At 41.0% G+C, this 18,909-nt stretch overlaps 1 protein-coding gene across 5 annotated transcripts in view; it reads right to left on the bottom strand.

Annotated features, from left to right (window-relative positions):
• The window catches only part of ZNRF3 (zinc and ring finger 3), a 67,597-nt gene that overhangs the window by 33,985 nt on the left and 14,703 nt on the right, over positions 1 to 18,909 (bottom strand). Inside the window, exon 1 of one of the 5 annotated variants that reach the window (XM_053959089.1) lies at positions 6,407 to 6,473. The exons of the other annotated variants lie outside the window; for them this stretch is intronic. Within the exon in view, the coding sequence (XP_053815064.1) occupies positions 6,407 to 6,436 (30 nt within the window). The 5' untranslated portion in view covers positions 6,437 to 6,473. Of the gene's footprint in view, positions 1 to 6,406; positions 6,474 to 18,909 lie in introns of those variants that run through there. 5 annotated transcript variants of the gene reach the window in all.

The raw sequence follows: 18,909 nt of genomic DNA, 5'->3' as shown, positions 1-18,909 counted from the left end.
AATAAGGTAATCAAACAATGTGTTTGACAGGAAGCAGAAAAAAACATTAGTACACTTCTGCAGCAAGCATCTCCCCTGTCAAAACAGCCTTATTAAACACAAAAAGTGGACTGAGTGTACATGCTTTATCCCAAATGCAGTAAGTCACCAAACAGATTTTGAACAAGTAACAACAATTTCATTCACCAGAAAGTACTAGAGGATGCAGAGTGTCTGATTCAGAGACAATCCAGTATTTTGGTGCTAGACTCACCAGAAGTTGGATGAAATAGACATAGGGAAAAAGGGGCACACTCACAAATACAGAAATATTCCTTGAAGATGCAGAGAATTGGGAAACCATTAGGAGCTCAAACTGGCAAGAGGTGTCAAGACTAACAAGTACATTAACAGCAAGAAGAATTGCAAACAATAAATGTCTGCTATTGAATGGGGTTGGCACAAAGTAGCAACAAAGCAAGCAACCACCAGCTGTAAGGAAGGTTGAGTTAGGAATCATCCATGCAAACCTGGCCTAAGGTGTCCAAGGAATCTGGGAGGATGCCTCCAGGTGTCTTATTAGAGCTGCCTGCTGTAATTGCAACGTCAAGCTCTATTATTTTCCACAGGTCATGGGGATTGGGGGAAGACCCCTGATGCCAGGAAAAGAATGCCACACTCATCTGCAACATCCAAGAAGACAGATCTGGGAAACCCCACTGTGGTCAGCCTCGCTTCAGTACCTCAGAAAATCATGGAACAGATCTTTATGACAGCTATTTCCACATACATAAAAACCAAGGTGGCAGCTGAAAACACCAATCTGGATTTACTAAGTATAATTGATGCTTGACCAATCTCTGTATCTTTTCTGATGAAGCCACTTGCTCCATGGATGACAGGAGAGCTGTGGATGTCATTTACCTTGACTTAAGTGAAGCATTTGACATCGCCCTCCATCAGCATCCTTGCTGACAAAATGCCAAGACATGGATTAGTGTCCTGGTTTAATTTTCTTCTTAGTAGCTGGTACAGTGCTGTGTTTTACACTAAGTGTGAGAATAATGTTAATAACACACTGATGTTTTAGCTGTTTCTGAGAAGTGATTATATCAAAGACTTTTCAGTTTCCCATGCTCCACCAGTGAGCAGGTACACGAAAAGCTTAAATGATTATTAAAATAACCAATGTGAGACCAAAAAGGCTGAAAACCAGTCACGTTAAGCATTAACAACACTGATTTTTTGCTGTTCCTCTGAAATTTTAGCTCCTTACCTATGAAAAGAGAAACTACTTCTTAAGAATTAAAAACTTACTTTGTACTCATTCTCGAAAACAGGCTTGAGGCCCCTCAGCTGATGGAGATTTACCACTAATTGTCACCACCACTGCAATTTTGATCTTCAGCATAATGCAGCTACTCATACAACTGCATCACCACAAGACTATTTGTTCCTACCCTTACAAATACAGTAGAATGAAGAACTTAACTCTTCCATCTCTGTTTACTTTTCTGTATTGGCACAGCAACCTGTTACCAAAAACTGATTTAAAGTTCTTGACTGCAAAATTCCAACCCAGCGTTACTAAGACTTCACCAGAAAGAAAAGGCTCAGGCCTTAACTCAGCGTGTCATGATTTGAAAAATGCTCCAGTAGAATGTGCCATTACAGATAAGCAATCCAAAACTGTACAAATAGGGGGAGGATTTTTTTAACAACTAAAGAGTAAGGTTTTTTTAAAAAAGGTTAGGCATTGCTATTGTTTCTGCAGCCTCATGATAAAACATGAGGTTTTTTTATGCTGGCTGCAGCTGGAACACAGCAGCCTTTTTAGAAAAGGTGAAAGCCAGAAGCATTTCCCCATCACTCTGCAGCTTTGCCATGTAGAGAATGTTTATTCACCAGCACAAGTAGAAAACTCCATTAGAATATGGTTTCTTTTCCCTTTCAGGCATATTTTTTTCTGTTTGAAAGAAGTACATCCTGCAAAAAACCAAACTGCCACAAAATGTAACATGATAGGACCTGAGCATTTCAGCAGTGTGCTTTTCTTGGCTATCAGTTGTGACCATGCCATCCAACCCAGTGGTCAGCACTGAACCCTCAAGTGGCTTCCACTCAACTTTCTCTACAGCAAGAGCATCAGGCATTCCTGAAATCCTCTCACAGTCCACTTACTCCAGGAAGTATGCCAAAAGGGATTATGAGAAATCCAGTCTGTGCTGTAATTGAATGTAAAACCAGAGATACTCAGTTGAACACATCCACCATGCAGGAGAGGCCAGGCAAAATCTACAATGCAGACTGGCCAGAGCTACACAAAGTCCACCAGATCCTGTGAAAAGGAGCAGTAAGTTTTGAAGAGCAGCCAAAGGAGGTTTTGTTAACTAGGGAACCAGATTTTAGCACTGATCTAGTTCATCAGCAAACTCAATTCACCTGTGCCATGGTCCAGCTTCAAATCCCTCAGGAGAGGAGGAGAACTGCCTGAAAGACATTCCCAGGCATCCTCCTGTCGCACTATGACATGAAATAACTTATGTACTCACACTAAGTTCAAAAGAGTAAAAGGAAGTAATTTTTATTTCTGATTTTGTAATATATAAAATTCTAAAAGTGACAGTAGATTGGAGGATGAAATTGCTACTTCTCTAACTACACTGGTCAAACAGTCTATCAATTTTCTCTCCTCACAAAGAAGAATGCAAAACAATCATTATTTACATGAACAGTGCGTGAGAACTCCAGTAGAAATATGTAAACATCAGAAGGTATAGAAAACTTTTAAAGGAACTTTAAAACTTTTAAAAGAACAGGGCAACATCCTCCTGCTAGAACTGTCCCAGCTTGGAGACACTACAGATCCCCACAGCATGTGCACAGCAACACAAGTTTACAAACCTAAACTCAGCACATTTGTACCAGATCTGCTGCACAAGCAGGGATTGAACTGCCTAAGCCATGCAGCTGAGCAATCGACTGCAACAAAGCAGCTGGACACCAATTATTCCAAACACTGCAAAGGAAGCTCCTGGTCCATTCAAACAGAAAACTGGTGACTCCTTCCTTTAAAGCACCTCAAAAAGCAAAACTCCCACGAAAAGATGTACATACTGTAGACAGTTTGAAGGAAGATTTCTTCTCACAGGAATTTAAGTGTTTTGATTACACCAAGTTCTCCTATCATAGTATTGACAGACCAAAGGAGAACAACACCATATTTACAATTGTGGCTTTTTTCCCCCCTCTTTAAACTGGAGGAAAGATGCTGGCAAAAAGCGAATGCATAATGTCACTGAGGATGGGAGAAACTAGACAGAAAATGTGGAATAAAAATATACCTTCATAAATTACTTTTAGCAGAAGAAGGCCAGTAGCTACATGATAAAACAAGAGTTTTTTGCTCTATAACAAACAAGACAGACCCCCAAAACACACTAATTACCAGGACTTTAGACAGTTACAACTGGCTGGGAAAAGCAGGATTATCTTACATCTCATGAAAAACTACATTTCTCCCATAGCACTCAAGCAGGGACTTAGAACTGAAAATATCAGGTCACTGTCAAGTCATCTCCTTGGCTTAAGTTAAAGGCCTGATATGGAGTTACCAATACTTTGCAACTAAGTTTTTTGGCAGAAAGTGGAGTAGGAAGTATGAAGACACCCTGACAAAGACTGTACAACATAATGGGATTTGTTCAACCTTAGGGAGTGTTTGGGGCCCAGAAAGAATGAATACAACTATTCAACAACAACAAAAGCCAAACAAACAACAACAAAACCAACAAAACAACACTAAACCCCAAACAAACAAACTACCAAACCCAGCTGACAGAAGCTGTTCGTATAAGGAACCCTAAAAGAAATTTCCCTTTGCATTCCCTCGCCAAAAGCACACAAGATGCACACTTAGAAAATTTGGCTGTGATGAAAATTCCAGGACTTTTAGGAGATTTCACAGTACTGTGAGACTCCAGACCAGCAGTGACTGTTCTTTGTATTTGCACACTGATTTGAGACGTCCAAAGTCACTACAGTTCATTTTTCTGACACCTGAACTGGTCTAGATCCTGGCTTTCCAGGCAGTCCTTGATGTAGTAAGAGGTGACCTCTGACAAGAGAAGATATTATTTTGTGTATTTTGCAATAAGCTACTAACAAGCAGAGCTGGTTTGCTTGCATTCAGGTTTGTGGGGAACTTTGCTAGACAAAGAAGGGTAGGGAAGGAGAGAAAGAGGAGTTAAAAATAACACAAATTATTTCTGTGGCATCAATTGGGTTAGAAAGTGAAGATCCAATTAAACAGCAGTATAAGGATATACTAATTACATTTGGAGATCACAGATACCCCTCACACCCTATTCTTCTAATTTTGGGTGGAATGCTGCACTGAGGCATTCCAGCTGCACACACAGGTACATCTAGATTATTTTCTTCATGTTTGCTGTAAAATACCCTCAAACATATATTGCTCCTGCCTTTATTCATCAATATTCCACATCAATGTCAACTACCATTCTGCTCTCCTTGCCACACTTCGATGAAGATTCATTTCATCACTGAGAAAACTTGAAAAAGGAGATGGTAAAATTTGTAAAAGTGTGTAAACACTGTTAATTACAATGTTCTGTCCTAAATAACCTCACCTGTTCACCTTTCACCATAGTGAAAATTGGATGTGTTTAATCCCCTGTAATACCATACTTCTTACCCTACAGCTACTGCCCCTCTAAGACCCTCATGAAGGATATTCTCAGTATTTAGCAGTCTCATTGTTTGGATTTCCAAAAGTAGTCAGTGTCCATGCAAAATGTGACCCAGCCACAGAGCTCTAGGGCATCCCTCTCCATCTCGCACCACGGCCTTCAAGAACAAGGTGATTATATTGTCCTGTCTCCAAGAAGAAGCATTCACTGGGGCAAGAGGGAGGGAAGAGGAACAGAGAACATGCACACAGAGAAAGGCTGCACTATAACTAAGAACAATATTGTACTTAAAAAGAGGGATGGGGGAAGGGAAATAATGTGAGTAGATTGTTGCGGAAGAACGCAGAGCCCTTACCACAATGCTAATCAAACTTCCTTTGTCCTATATACACATGCCAAGCAGGAACTCTGTATTTCTGCCAGAAACCATTTTCCATACGCATGACAACATTTTATCTATATAGAGAGGTAAAAGCCACAGAGAGGAGAGAGAGAGAAAAAAAAAAAAAAAAAAAAAAAAAAAAGGTGAGAATGCAGAAAGAAATGAGGCTTAAAATGCACAACACTCCATTCCATCCCCCTTCCCCTCACGCCAACCTCTCATCTATAATCCAACACAAGAGAGACAACAGGCAAACAGCAAGAGGTCATCTTCAAAGGGCTGGTTGCCAAGGGAGGCCAGTGGAAAGAGCGAAGGCATGTCCTCATCAAAGTCCAGCAGCTGTGGGAGAGCCACAGAGGTGCAGCTTCCCCTGGGGCTGCAGTGAAATTCAGAGATGGAGGATAAAGCTGGAGCTGGCAATATAAAGTGGGCAGCTTTGCACTTTGCTTCAGGGGAAGCACAAAAGAGAAGGGTTAGGATATTTTAATCCTTCTCTCCACCCATTTTTGCACTCAGGATACTTCAACTACTGTTTAAACTCATCAAGATACGTCGTGTAAAATATGCTGCAGTAGGCAGAAGGCAGGAGCAAGGATCAGCTTTCTACTCAGTTCAAAATTTAAATTCTGTCTCAGTGTCTATGCTTAGAAGAGGGATGCAAAAGGTACAGTAGATAATGCACAGCCAGCTGTAGTTTCATTACTGCTCACAGAAAACATAAATACATCTTCACAGCTGGAGCCTAGGAGGCAGTCACACAATAAACACTGCCTGCAAACACTACCCAACAAAATATGTGTTATTTTTACACTGCCTGCAAACACTACCCAACAAAATATGTGTTATTTTTCTAGGAGAAACTGTGGAATAACAAATAACAGACTCCTACCTACCTGCAATATTTGCATAAAAAGCCAATGTAAGAACAATCCCAGACTCTGCTTTTTAGAATCCTCCTAACTTTTTCAGGTATTTTTATTAAATATACACATGATGGCCAAATGTAAAAATTAATCCCCAAGCCCTCAAATACAGGAAAAGCAGCTGCAAATGCAAACAGTGAAATCTAACAGATGAGTTAAAATCTGAATGCAAAGAGGAATCAAAATTGCTCTATTATGAACAAAAAAATTTAAAATCCAATAAATAATTAAAATTTTAATATTGTAGATCTCAAAAGCTAGGAGCTACTCTATTTTAGAAAACTCATTTTTCTCTGATAGAACTTTGTTATAATTTTCTCTTAAGTGTCTTAATTAGCTGTCAGAGCTTAAAAATACAGTTGTTGGATTATCAAGTAATGGTAGGATAGAAATAATTTCATTATATTTACCTCCCACGTTATGCCCAGTATCTTCCCCATAACAAAGAAGGGAAGCAGCTGGCATCTGCTAAGGATGAGCAGACACATTTCTTGAGCGTGTGTTTTGGAGCATGAAGTTTCAGTTGCTGTCAGCACAGTGGCAGCTTGAGTGCTAATTCAAATGGCACCAAAGCTACATGGTTTGAACAAATCCTCTGGGTTGCAATACAAAAAAGCTGTCAGTAAAAAAAGGTTTTAAAATTTAGAAAATTCTTGATCACTACCTTAACTGCAAGTCAGTCTGGAAGTACCATTAGGGAAGGAAAAGACAGATCAGTGATACAGTCAGCCTTAGTCAGCATGAAAAAGAGTTTTTTCAAGGCTGAAATGTAATAGTTCACAGCCTAAGGATCAACTCTGTTTCTCAGTTTAGTATAGGAACTGATCTTTGAATATTTACATACACACTCTTTCAAGAGTCTATGAACCATACGATCTCTGGCCAATAGAGAAGTTCCTTCAGCCTGTGGTGTGCAAAATAGCCTTTAAAGTTTTTGAATATGGTGAAAATTGAACAGCCTAAAATAGAACACTGATTTTGTGTCTTTCAGAGTGATGTGATGGAGACAAACAAACCACCATCTCAGAGATGTGCTCTCAGCTCAGCAGTGGAATAAGGATTTCTGGTTCCCAGAGCTCGCAGCACACCCTGAGGCACAGGCCCAGCAGAGGTGGGATTCCAGCAGTGCCTGCTCTCCCTGCCCAGACCAGACTTTCCAGCACCCACTCTTCTTCTCCACACTCTCCCCCAGCTGCTCCTCCCACACTGCACTATTTCTAAGGAATCCTATTTATTCCTCTGTCTTGATAAGGAAGTACCTGTGCTCCATACTCTGTTCAGTCTTTCCTCGTTCCTCTGCCATAAATCACCCAGTTCTGACCCAGTCTACTGCAAATCCCTTCACACATCTCTCTCTCAAGATATTAGACAAAGAAAAGTATTGGAATCACCTATGGGTATTATGGATCTTCATTGCTTCTTTGTTATGCTGCTATTAGTCAGACTATTTTAGACACCTCCCCTTACAGATTTCTGTGAAGCTTAACATTTAAGATTTCTAAATTTATAAATAGCTGACTTGAGGATAACTATCATATTCTTGTGTTGAATTTTGTCATAAATTACAAAGCCTCTCCTGGTCTCTACATTTAACTTTAGCTTACACTGCAACAACCAAAAATGTTCTAAGAAAATCTTTGTGACAGTTTACAATCTGAAAGTAGTGTTCATCGTAAATTGCTTCTCAAAGTTTGCCTTTTGGTCAGATTCTTTATCTTTTATAAGCCATTCTGGACCAATTCACAAACCAATAAAGTTTACAGAAGTTCTGTTTCCAACTCCAGCTGTCACATGCTTTCTCATATCCCTGTTTCCCTACTTTGTGCTCCAAGCTTTCCTCTCCAAAAACTCATCATCTGACCTTCCCTTCATCTGATAATCCAGATTACTTCAATGGATTGTACTCAACTTATGGCTTCTGCCCACGTGAAAACATTTGTAGGTAACTTTTAGAGGGAAAGGACCCAAAAGGGAAAGCAGAGGTCTCCAATAGGTACTGTTTGCTTCCAAACTGCCTCCCCTTTCTCCAGCATAAAGTTCTCAAGACATTACTTCCACAGCACCCTTCATGCTCTGCACCTGCTTTACACGTTTTCTGGCAAAATCCAAACATCACACCTTGTTTTATGTGCACTTCTTTGTCAGCTCCAATCAGCACAATCTCCCTGACCTATTTCCTGTGGAAATACAGGCGAAGCCAAAGTCTCTTCTGCGGCTACACAAGATGAGGCTCTAGAACAGGATGTGACAACAGAACACCATCTCCTTTACTGGAAGGTGAGATGCCACTGCCCAGGGAGGAACTGAGTACTTTAAAAGAAGCACAGGCCAGTATGTAAATCAGGTGCCAAGAGCTGTTCCTGAAAACATATAAAGGTTTAGCATTTGGGATTTTCCACAAAAGAAAACTACCTGCTGCACTGGGTTCTCCATTTCAGACAAAGCGCTGAATAATGCACTGCTTCAACACTTTCCATTACAGGAATTCAGTGCATATTGCAATCTTTCATGTCACCAGACAGAAAACACTCAAATCCACTGGGGAAAAAACGCCCTTCTTAAAAACTACCACCTGATGGCAGCCTGTGGCTTCGGTCCTATTGTTCCAAGTGGCAACTGGCAACCATTTTGAGTGAGATTAGCTCTACCCTGAGTCACCACTGAAGAATGCTCCGTAGTAGAGAGAATGACTTGAAAATCAAAAGCTGTGCTTAATTCTAACGTAGCACATTGCTGAACCAGTCTCTGCAAACATTCCTATTTCACACACTGTGAAATTCATCCTCCCTCTTTCAGGCCTAATTTGTTTTGTTTTGCACAGGAAATAACCAACTTAAATTTAACACAGGCTCCACAACTCAGTCCAGTGCACAATTCATAACTCTTGGTCAGATCAAAAGCTGACTTGATGGCCAGTTTCACTCCCTGCTCACAGCCTATGCTTTGACATCTTGAACCAGAATCAGAACTATTCTGCACCCAACTAATTATCACTTCTTTGCTCTTTTTCATTTATCAAAGGCACTTGCAGGAACTCAGCACTTGGTGCCTGAAGGATTCAATTAATGTTATTTAAAGTCAAACGAACAATAATGGAAGTTTCTGGAATTCTGGAGACCTGAAGCACTCCCTTTTCATTACAAAGAGTTTATTCCTGATCTAAGAACAAAATTAAATTCTGCTTTGAATAAAAAACTACAAAAAGTGAACTGTTTTACAGAACAGTAAATCAGCTTTCTCAGCTTTTTCTGAGAAATATTAATGTTCATACTTATCATATTACAGCACCCTATGTATGGCTGGGAAAAAAAACAGGTACCAGAAGTTTCTAAAGTTAAATTTTTCCCCTAATTAAAATAACTAAAATCATCGGCCCGATTCAACCTTAAATTTCAAATGCTTGTGCTGTATTTCAGGATACATCAAAAGTTCTTCCTCCTTTTCCCATCTCTTTCCAGATGATTCCTCCTTGATATGGTCACTAATCTATTGCCTCAATTCCCCTCTCTTCCACACTGGCCCTTCACCACTTCACTCCCACCCCATGCTGCCCCTTTTTTCTCTCATCCGACCCCTCCAGCCCTGGCATACAACCCATGCTAATAAATCCAGTCAAGCCTATTGGCTTGGGTGTAGTGCTGTGTATCTCCTGCTGGCACACCTCAACACTGAGGTATGCCTCACTGATTGGGAAATGCATGCTGTGAACTGCACTCCAAAAACACAGCAGTGTGGGGTGAATGAGGGCTGGCTGCAGGACATTCCCCTCGCATGTCAGGAAGTTTGGACAGTGCAGGGAATGAGGTAAGATACTATGAGAAAAGAAAATACAGTGTTGTGGTTAAAGCAGCTGAATGCTTCCCAACAGAGGGATTGCTTCCTCTGCCACAGGATTCCTATGCAATGTTGGGCAAGTCAAAAGCAGCCATGCAGGGTGTGACCAAAAAATCCAACCAGAACCTATCCCCAACAGCTGCTAACTGCAGAAATTCAGAGAATATGAAAAGCAGGAAAAATAAGGAATGACTATGCTTTAGATACAGCCTCTTAATTATGACTATCAGTGATCAAGACCTCCAGAGCTGAGATTTCACCCAGAATATTGTGTTTAAGTAAGCAATGCATCTATGTTCCATGTTTTTACCTAATTCCTTTGGAATGACACACATACTTATGGCTTTTACACCATCCTACAGCAAGAAACACAATCTACTGTTTTTTAAATGTACTTTCTTTTGCTTTACTGTAAAGCTGTTTTGTGAATTTCACTGAGAATGCTCTGATAATCATATTGCAAGGAACAACCAATAATTGTTCCTTAATCACTGTCTTGACATCAGTCCAAGTCTCTTGTTAACAGCCTCTTTTCCAAACTGCTAAAATTCAGGTCTTTTTCAATGAATGTCACACTGACACATGACTCAGATGATCCATAGCTTGTGATCCATCTGCTCCATTATCTACTCTCCCTCATCACTTTTATGATGCAGTGCACTTTTATATGCAGCATTCAAGCTCTTGGAGCCCAATGGTGCTCACCAAGTCTTCTGCTTTGCTCTCTGGTAATTTACTCTCTTACCTTTCCTACTAATTGCAACATCCCATGAAATTTTCAGTGTAAGGTCAAGGTTTTCAGAATACACTTTATTCTTAGGAAGGGAAAGAAATCTTAGCCACAGTTTTCAGAAGCTTTTTATGATGCTTCTTCGTTCTTCCTGGTGCATGCCTCCAGCTTGTATTACAATTAACCAAGATCAGCACTGATAACCTGCTGTACATACAGCTGTGACTTGGGAGAATCCCTTTAACCAAGGACCACAAAAGGCACATTCAACTAGATATAAACAGTGACAAGGCAGAAAATGTGACAGACACAAAAATAAAAACAAGTCAATGGAATCTCTGCCGAATCACAAAAACAAACAGGAAAGGCTAGGCATTGTGAAAAGAACAACCACACTCACAGGGACATCTTTGCCCTCCACTGCTGGGAAACCTCTAATTTTGTCTGTAGTATTTAAATAACACTGAATTGGTGTTCATTTTTAAAAATAAATGTAAGAGTCCATTCCATCAGGCATTTTGAGAATAGTTTATCTATCTATATAAAGTTAATATATATCACAATCACTAAAGGCCATATCAGAAAAACATCTGTGCTGGAAAAGCCATGGTTAGGATGCTTCAGTGACTATCACACAACATGCAGCCCCTTTCAGGTAGCTAACAGTACAGCAAAGTATTTACCATCAGTCTTGAAACAGTCATTCTAGCTCAAGAATTCACAATCTCCCCCCAAAAATACAGCCATTCAAGTAAATTTATCTTTGTATGATGAGGCAACAGACAGAATTACTGTATTTCTACCTGTAACACTGTTGATCTCTATAAAAAGTTAGCACATTTCCTCTTAGATTAACAACCTTTTCTGGTTTCTTACACAAAAGAAAACTGAATGAACAAATCAGACATTGTAGCTGACAGTGCTACAGCTCTGTTCCTATATATACTCCCTCAGGCTGGCGTCTGAGTAAAACCTGTTCATGATCAAACTCATCTGCTCACTATCATCATCAGTTTCCTGTTCATTCATCAGTATATCAATGGTTACAATACGGCCATCAAGACAAAAGATGGCTTCAGAGGGAATGTCTAACAGAGGAAGAAGTTACATCAGCCCGACGCTCCTTTGTTCACAAAGCTCTGACCATTAATAGCAGCTAAAGACAAGGCAGCTGCTGCACAGAATTAGGAAGAGACAGAAAGAACAATTACTTCCTGGCAACGTTTTTTCCCCTGCAGCTCATAAAAAAAAAAAATCACACTGAATAGTAAGGGAATGAGAAAAATTCTGGAGATTTAGTTGTCTTCCCTCCAATCCTGTTAATGAGCAATTTAAGTAGGTACCTGTCAGACATGCCAATAAAACTGCTGTTCTACACCTCCTGCACTACATGCAGCAACATGGACTCCACTGCTCTTAGAAAACAAAGTACAATGTCACAGTGTGCAGCAACCCCCAAAACCAATCTTCCCTGGGAGCTCTCAAATTTAGACAACACATGAAGTAATGGACTGGAAAAAAATATGAAAGAAAAACCCATCAAGGGCTCTCCTGTAGAACTTGATCCTTATGGGAAGACCTAAGCCACAAGCTGGCAGAGCCTGGAAGCATGTACTGCACAATTCTCACCATATGCTTGCTCTAATCTTACATTCCTTCACAAATATCTGCTACTGGTTTCTGCCAGTCACTGGAGCAGAGGAACTTTTTTGGTTAACTCAGCATGGCAGTTGTGTTAATTCACTTGGCTGCATGAATCGAAAGGCCACAGATAACCGCTGGCAGAAGTGGCTGCACAAACTCACTAGGGCATACAGGAAATCAGCTGAAATCTCCTTTTTTTCATTCTATTGCTCAGTAGAAGCAAAGAATGGGGATGCCATACTGATGGCAGAACCCATCAATTTACCCTATTCTATGGGGAGAGAAACCTCTGCTTTATTAACTGTCCTCTACAACAGACTGGAACAGCCTGTCCTTCACATATTTGGGTGGGATTTCCAAAAAGAATGTATTTTAAAGCAGAAAGCCATGGTAACTGCTAGGATTCCCATCCCAGAATTTTTCTCTAGCCTCTGTGTATGGTGAGGGGAAAGTGCCTGCAGCACTAACACAAGTACATGTCAGAGCCCATCTCAAAGCTCTGTAAGATGTGCAGATTTCCTGGTGCCTGAAGGTTTGCTAAGTAGAAACCAAAATCAGACTATTTTAAGTGTATTGAAGCACTTTCTATTAGTGTCAAGTATCAAATCACACACATCTGTAGAAGCAGCATGGCAGAAGAGACATGCAGGAGGGTGAAGAGAAAACGTTTTGATGCTGACCAGCAAAATTTAGAAATTTCCACATGAGGCAACTCAAGAATGCCAGTATCATCCCACATACTCCACAACAAAGAGGATGAATCCCTTTTTCAGCAGGGACCTTACTGCTTGACTTGTTAAGGTAATAAACTGATTCAGCAGACTATAAATGTAGCTTTGACCTCAGAAGAAGGTATTAAAGTTAACAATATAGGCAGTCACTTTTCCCTCATGATAGATTTTCAAACTTCAGGGAACCACAATTTTGTGTACTAATCTGAACTGCACTGCAAATGGTCTCAGACCTACAGGGGAAGGAAAGCTGTAGATTTTGCCAGCAGAAACAACCACTTTGATCTCTGGCATCCTGGAAAACATTTTGGGACTGAGATAATCCCATTAGGTCTTTCTTCTAAAACAACCAACAAGTGAAACAATGCAAAATGGTGAAGCCGATTTAAAGTTTTGGAGTTAAGAGCTTCCCAAAGACTTACAGAGGGACAGCCTCTCCTTCCCATGGACCTCCACTCTATACCAAGAGGCTTTGCTCACCAGCTAGGCAGAAGAGCTTGTCCTGCCTGAGCTCCAAACGTGTGTAAAATCAATGCAACAACATTAATTGATATGCATTGCCTTTCTGGTAGTAGTTACTCATTCAGGCTTTGAGTCATGTCTTCATGTAACTTTTGGATTTCAGACTGTGCTAGCTCAGGTCATTTACCATACACCATAAAGGCACAGCTTTGGGTGGAAAAGCTGGACTACCATGCTCTAGGTCACAATTTCACAAGGTTCCCTTTGAATTATAAAGGTGGGACTTTTATAAGCAAAATGAAGGTTCAGAAACACTTCTGCAGCTGTAGCATATAAAGTGAAGTCTGTAACAGAGAAGACTGAAAACTCCCTCCACCCCTGCACATCTGTTCCAGAAAAGTCTCACCTCTTCTTCCCCCTTTCCACAGATAAAGGGGGAGAACAACTGTTTCTTTCCAATTCACAGCTTGTGCCTGAACAAGCCTGTGCTTCCTGACAATGGATCTGGTTTATCACTTCCCCTCCAACTCCACCTTGCCTGTGCTTAACTTCTTTTCATACAAATCCCAGAAATTTTTAACCAGCATTCTCAAGAGAAAACAAAATGAGCTTCCATTTTAATAAGGACGGCAGCCTGAAAAGAAGCATTCCTTCCTTTGCCATTTTCCTACTTCATTCCACATGGGCACCACAAGTGAGAAAATGCCACATGCAGAAGTTGTGCAAAGCAAAATAAGAAAAACTGCAACTTTGCCGACACTTCAAAATGTTTGAGCTCCACGCTATTCATGAAAACCTTCTATATACTGAGGTATCCCTGCTCTATCTCTGTGGCACATGTTTCACCTCTCTAAACAAACAAGGACTGTCTTTGTGCCTTTGTTTAAATTAAGGAAAAAAAAAAAAACCAACCTGTCTCACAGGCTGTGATTACATCAGCAAGAGCATTCTCCTTTTCTCTATCAATCCTCCCTTACTCAGGCTTTGAAGAGCCTCTGTGTGCTGCTGCCACTTCCTTTGATCTTTCTATTTTATGCCCCAGGGCCAGCCCTGATAATATCTGCTTTGCCTGCACAGTTTTGGAAAAGGCAGCAGCACCCATTCCTGTCCAAGAGCAGCTTTGTGAACACACTGAACCGGCATGTGTGCCCTGTGATCCCGGAGCAGCAGACACACAGAACACACAGCCTGCACACAGCCACTGCAACAACATGTGGGCAGCCTGCCTGTGCCCTCCTGCCAGCCTGCAGCTTGCTCCTCTTAAAGAACAGATGACCCTGACAACTTATGGTTACTCTTTCAGCTGGGCAAAGCAACAGCAGATACCCTAGAGGAAAATGCTGCCTGTTTTAGCAACTAAATTCTTGACACTTTTTTTTTGTTCAAAAAAAAAAAAAAAAAAACAAAAAAAAACAAGGCAGAGGTAGAAAGCTAAAGACTGAGTGGCAGAGCAGCAGGGATAGAAACATAGAGACCATACCAACAGCCAAATGTCTGATTCTTAAAGATGAAAGGGCATCATCACTATTATTACTATTATTATTACAGATAACTCTGCCTTGAAATTTGGAGATCTGACCTGCAGCACTATCATAGTCTTCAATAGATATTTTAATTTAGATATTTTAATTTCAATAGGTATTTTAATTTTACCCCTCATTAGCTGTTGGGGAAATTGCTTTTGATTGTCCCTTTAGTGGCATTGCTAGAAGGAAATTTGTTTTCCTCACTTTCATGTAATGGCATTTCCCCAAAAAACACATGACAAGAGATTATTAATCCAAAAGACACAGCGTTGCCCTAGAAAACCAGGGAGCAACTTCAGTCTGTCTAGTTCCACTGCTGGTCCTGGCAGCAGACACAACGTGTATCAGAGGCAGTGTGCCCCTGGTTTTGCCCATGGCAAGGTTTGCTCTCCAGAGGAGCAGCCAGCAGTGCCATGCACAGTTCTGACAGCAGAGGACACACAGCTCCCCACTGTGCAGTGCTATTAACCCACGGCTTTTCTAACAAACATCATGGTTCAGTTTCCTCCATCTGGGGCAAGTGCCACTACTGTCATTCTCCTGTCAGCTCTTGCTGCACTGAGAGCTCAGCTTGGCTAAGGTGGAACATCGGGCCTGAGATTTCACAGGTTCTAGCCAGCTTTGGAAAGCTCTTTCCAGACTGGAGTTTGACCTGTTTTAACACCACTCAGCAGAAGTGAATCCTTCTCATCCCAGACAGCAGCAGGATGCACTTCACTACCAGATCACATCAGAAGCAGTCAAGGAACTTCCAACAGGAGCCCTGTATTTCTCACGCCTTTATGGGAAAGGATATTTTTAATCCATATTTCTTGCAATGTGTCCTAATCAAAAAATTTATAAGAACAAAATAGCATTTGAAGAATTTCAGAAAGAAAGCCTTCACACTGAGACAGTGATGGCAAGACTGAAAGAAACCCTGACCTTCTCTGCCATCTCACACTGCAGTTGCAGGCAGCTGCCTGCTCCAAGCTAAGCCCACTGCAGGCTGCTAGCTACAACCCCATTCCAGGTTTTACCCTCAGCCGCTCCTCCGAGTACTTCAAAGGAAAAGTATTTTTGTACAGCCCAGCAAGGAGTGTAAACTGTTCAGCTGCTTCCAAAGCAAGATTATTTAACTCTTAAGTACCCAATATCCCTGCACTCAGCAAGGGATTTTTGTGTAAAGAAAAAAAAAAATTACCAGGAGCCTAAACGTTAAGTCTGATGTGTCCATGACTTAATTAAAAAGTGACATGCCAACAGTCACCCTCCCATTTCCCCTCCCTCTTGTTTTGGAGGCAAGAAAGAGGTCAGAAAAATTAGGACTCAAAAAATCAATTTGTGAGAGCCATAGAATCACAGGATGGTTTGGCTTGGAAGGGAATTTGAAGCTCATCTCATTCCAATCCCCTGCCATGGCTGGGACACCTTCCACTAGACCAGGTTGCTCCAAGCCCCATCCAAACTGAATGGGGCATTCACAGCTTCTCTGGGCAACCTGTGCCAGTGCCTCATCATCCTCAAAGTAAAGAATTTTCTCCTAATATCACACAGATACTTTCCATAACACACTATGAATTTGTTTAAACAGCTAAAAGACATCATTTCTCTTCAGTAATGTCAAGTCAGCTACAACCATCTAAATACCTTCTGAAGTCAGGCCAAAGGATCCCACAAATGCAGCAAACTCCAGTAAACTAAATGCTTCCCTTGGCCTCCCACCCATTCTCACAGTAGTGACAAGCTGGAGCACAGGCTTCCTAACAAATGAAACCTCAAAGAAGTCTTTGCAAAAAATATGAAAATAGCCTGGCTGTCTTTATGCTGAGAGACAACTGTAAAGGTAGACACTCAATGTTCTGTTCTTAAAGTAAAAATGGAACCAATTTAAATTACTTTTGTTCCAAAGTTCCTAATGAAGTTTGAGTTTCCACACTCAGCAGTTATTTCCCTACCCCTTGGAGCACACAATGAGTGGGCCACTGCCCACCACTCCCCTTCTCTTCCCTGGGGTCCCAGTTTTGCTTCAGGCCCAGCTGGCTCACAATTGTGCACAAACAGTTACAAGCCACCATCCACCAACACACAGATCCAGGGAAAGGCACTCATCTTTACATTAACAGAAGATGGGTGAACCTTGATCTCAAACAAGCCACTTCATTTTGTCTGACATCAGCATATATACTCAAGCATATGTACTCATATATTTCAATTACAGAATCTGCAAAAACCATTGGGATTTACTGTATCCAAGCTTCTTTTTGTTTGGTTATTAAACAACAAAGGTTGCCTACTAATCAAAAACAAGACTCTTGCTTACAGCGAGGCTGTCCATGCCATTTTTCTAATATTTTTATTCTATACTTTATTTTTTATATCGCAGCTTGTCTGACTTATATTTCTACAAGGCTACACTCAAACTTCAGCTGCATCTTCTTTACTAAGGTACATCTGTATTTAAAACACTCAAAACCTGGCAGAAGTGCTGCCAAAACCTTCATCCAGATGACAACACAGGGTAAGATATTGCTGCATTTTTAGTTTGGATATTTTAGTTCTAAATTTTTTTTCCCCCCCTCACATATCTAACTGATATTTCAAATAACTGCACCTCTGTTACCAACACAGAGAACAAAAAGCTCAGATAGATTCAACTCCTCAATTCTTTGTCAAATGTTACCCTGTATCTGCAGAATGGAGAAGGGGTTCCTTTGGAGAGTGCTGCAGGTATATAAAGGTACATCCCTTCCTCTGAAGGATAAAATCAATAAAATCAGTGCAGCACTGCCACAGCAGCAGCACCACCATTATGAGTGTTTTGGTAATAAGGATTTGGGATTTGCCACAGTAAATAACTGTGTTCCCACACTGCCTTCTGTCTGGTTGCATTACAGTTTCTCTTCTCCCTTCTTTTCAGAAGTCTCACTTAATTTGAGGTGGTTGCAAAACTCTGAGAGCAGGACAGAATTACCTTTAGGAAAGTCAGGGGTGCATGTGTGGAAAACACAAGCAATAAAACTGGTGTGTGTGTGTGTTACACACACACACTTTGGGTGTGCAAGGTAATGGGGTATAGCCAAGTGCTTTTGCCTCAGACCTGATTTTGCTCAATGGAGGAACAGTCTTGAGTTCTTCTCCTAAAACTCTTAGGAATCTTTAACATCCAGCCCATGACCTACCTCTTCTGGTCTCTCTGTGGTTTCAAAGTTAAGAACAGTCAGAACTGAAGAGAACCTGTAAAATTATGACCTACTGTGAGCATTTAATGCAATGAAGGTGTTAATTTCATGATCAGCGTTTTCTACAAGACCTGTCTCAGTATACAAGCTGGAAAAACAGAATAAGGGTTAAAAAATTAGAGAGGTTACAACTTATAAAAACTTCTCATTGGAATGCAAGTTGAAAAGTAACCTGTCAAACAATTCTGTGCAAACCTGAAACTGGCTAGAAAGCATCCCCAATATGTATGATTAATATGGCTGCCTGAATAGCTCCTTCATTGAACGTCTCTACAAAATGTGGTGGTAAGGAACTCACACCAGAATATACAGAAATAACAGCCAGTTCTACATTATTCAGGTTTCTGAATTCCCGCTCAAAATATTCAGTGTTCTAGGTGCTGCATTACTTCACTACTACTAATATTTGTTAACAGCTGCATCACTCACTCAGCAGCAGAGCCTGAGGAGTCAGCACGAACTCTACATATAGACAGGAGACCCAAAATTCCAATTCTTTTTTCCAAAGACTATGGAAACAGCTTGGGCAAATCACAGCAGCGGGCTTCCCAGACAGATAAACCAGAGAGAACTCAGTTGAGCTGTACCGTGAAAACACAGCTGTGGCTGTTTGCAAAGCTTTGGTGCTGCAATTGACAGCTCCAAGGGAAAGTGTGCCACAGGGAATTTGGATGTCGTGCAGCAGTGCCTGTGGCTGAATGTCCAGCACAGTGCTCAAGGTCAGTTGTCATGCCCACTCCTTCCCAGTGCTGAACTGGCAGACTG

This window comes from Vidua chalybeata, chromosome 18 (genome assembly GCF_026979565.1).
Source record: "Vidua chalybeata isolate OUT-0048 chromosome 18, bVidCha1 merged haplotype, whole genome shotgun sequence".
Taxonomy (NCBI): Eukaryota; Metazoa; Chordata; class Aves; order Passeriformes; family Viduidae; genus Vidua; species Vidua chalybeata.
The sequence above is the reverse complement of the archived record's forward strand: the minus strand, read 5'-3'. Positions and strand labels throughout refer to the sequence as shown.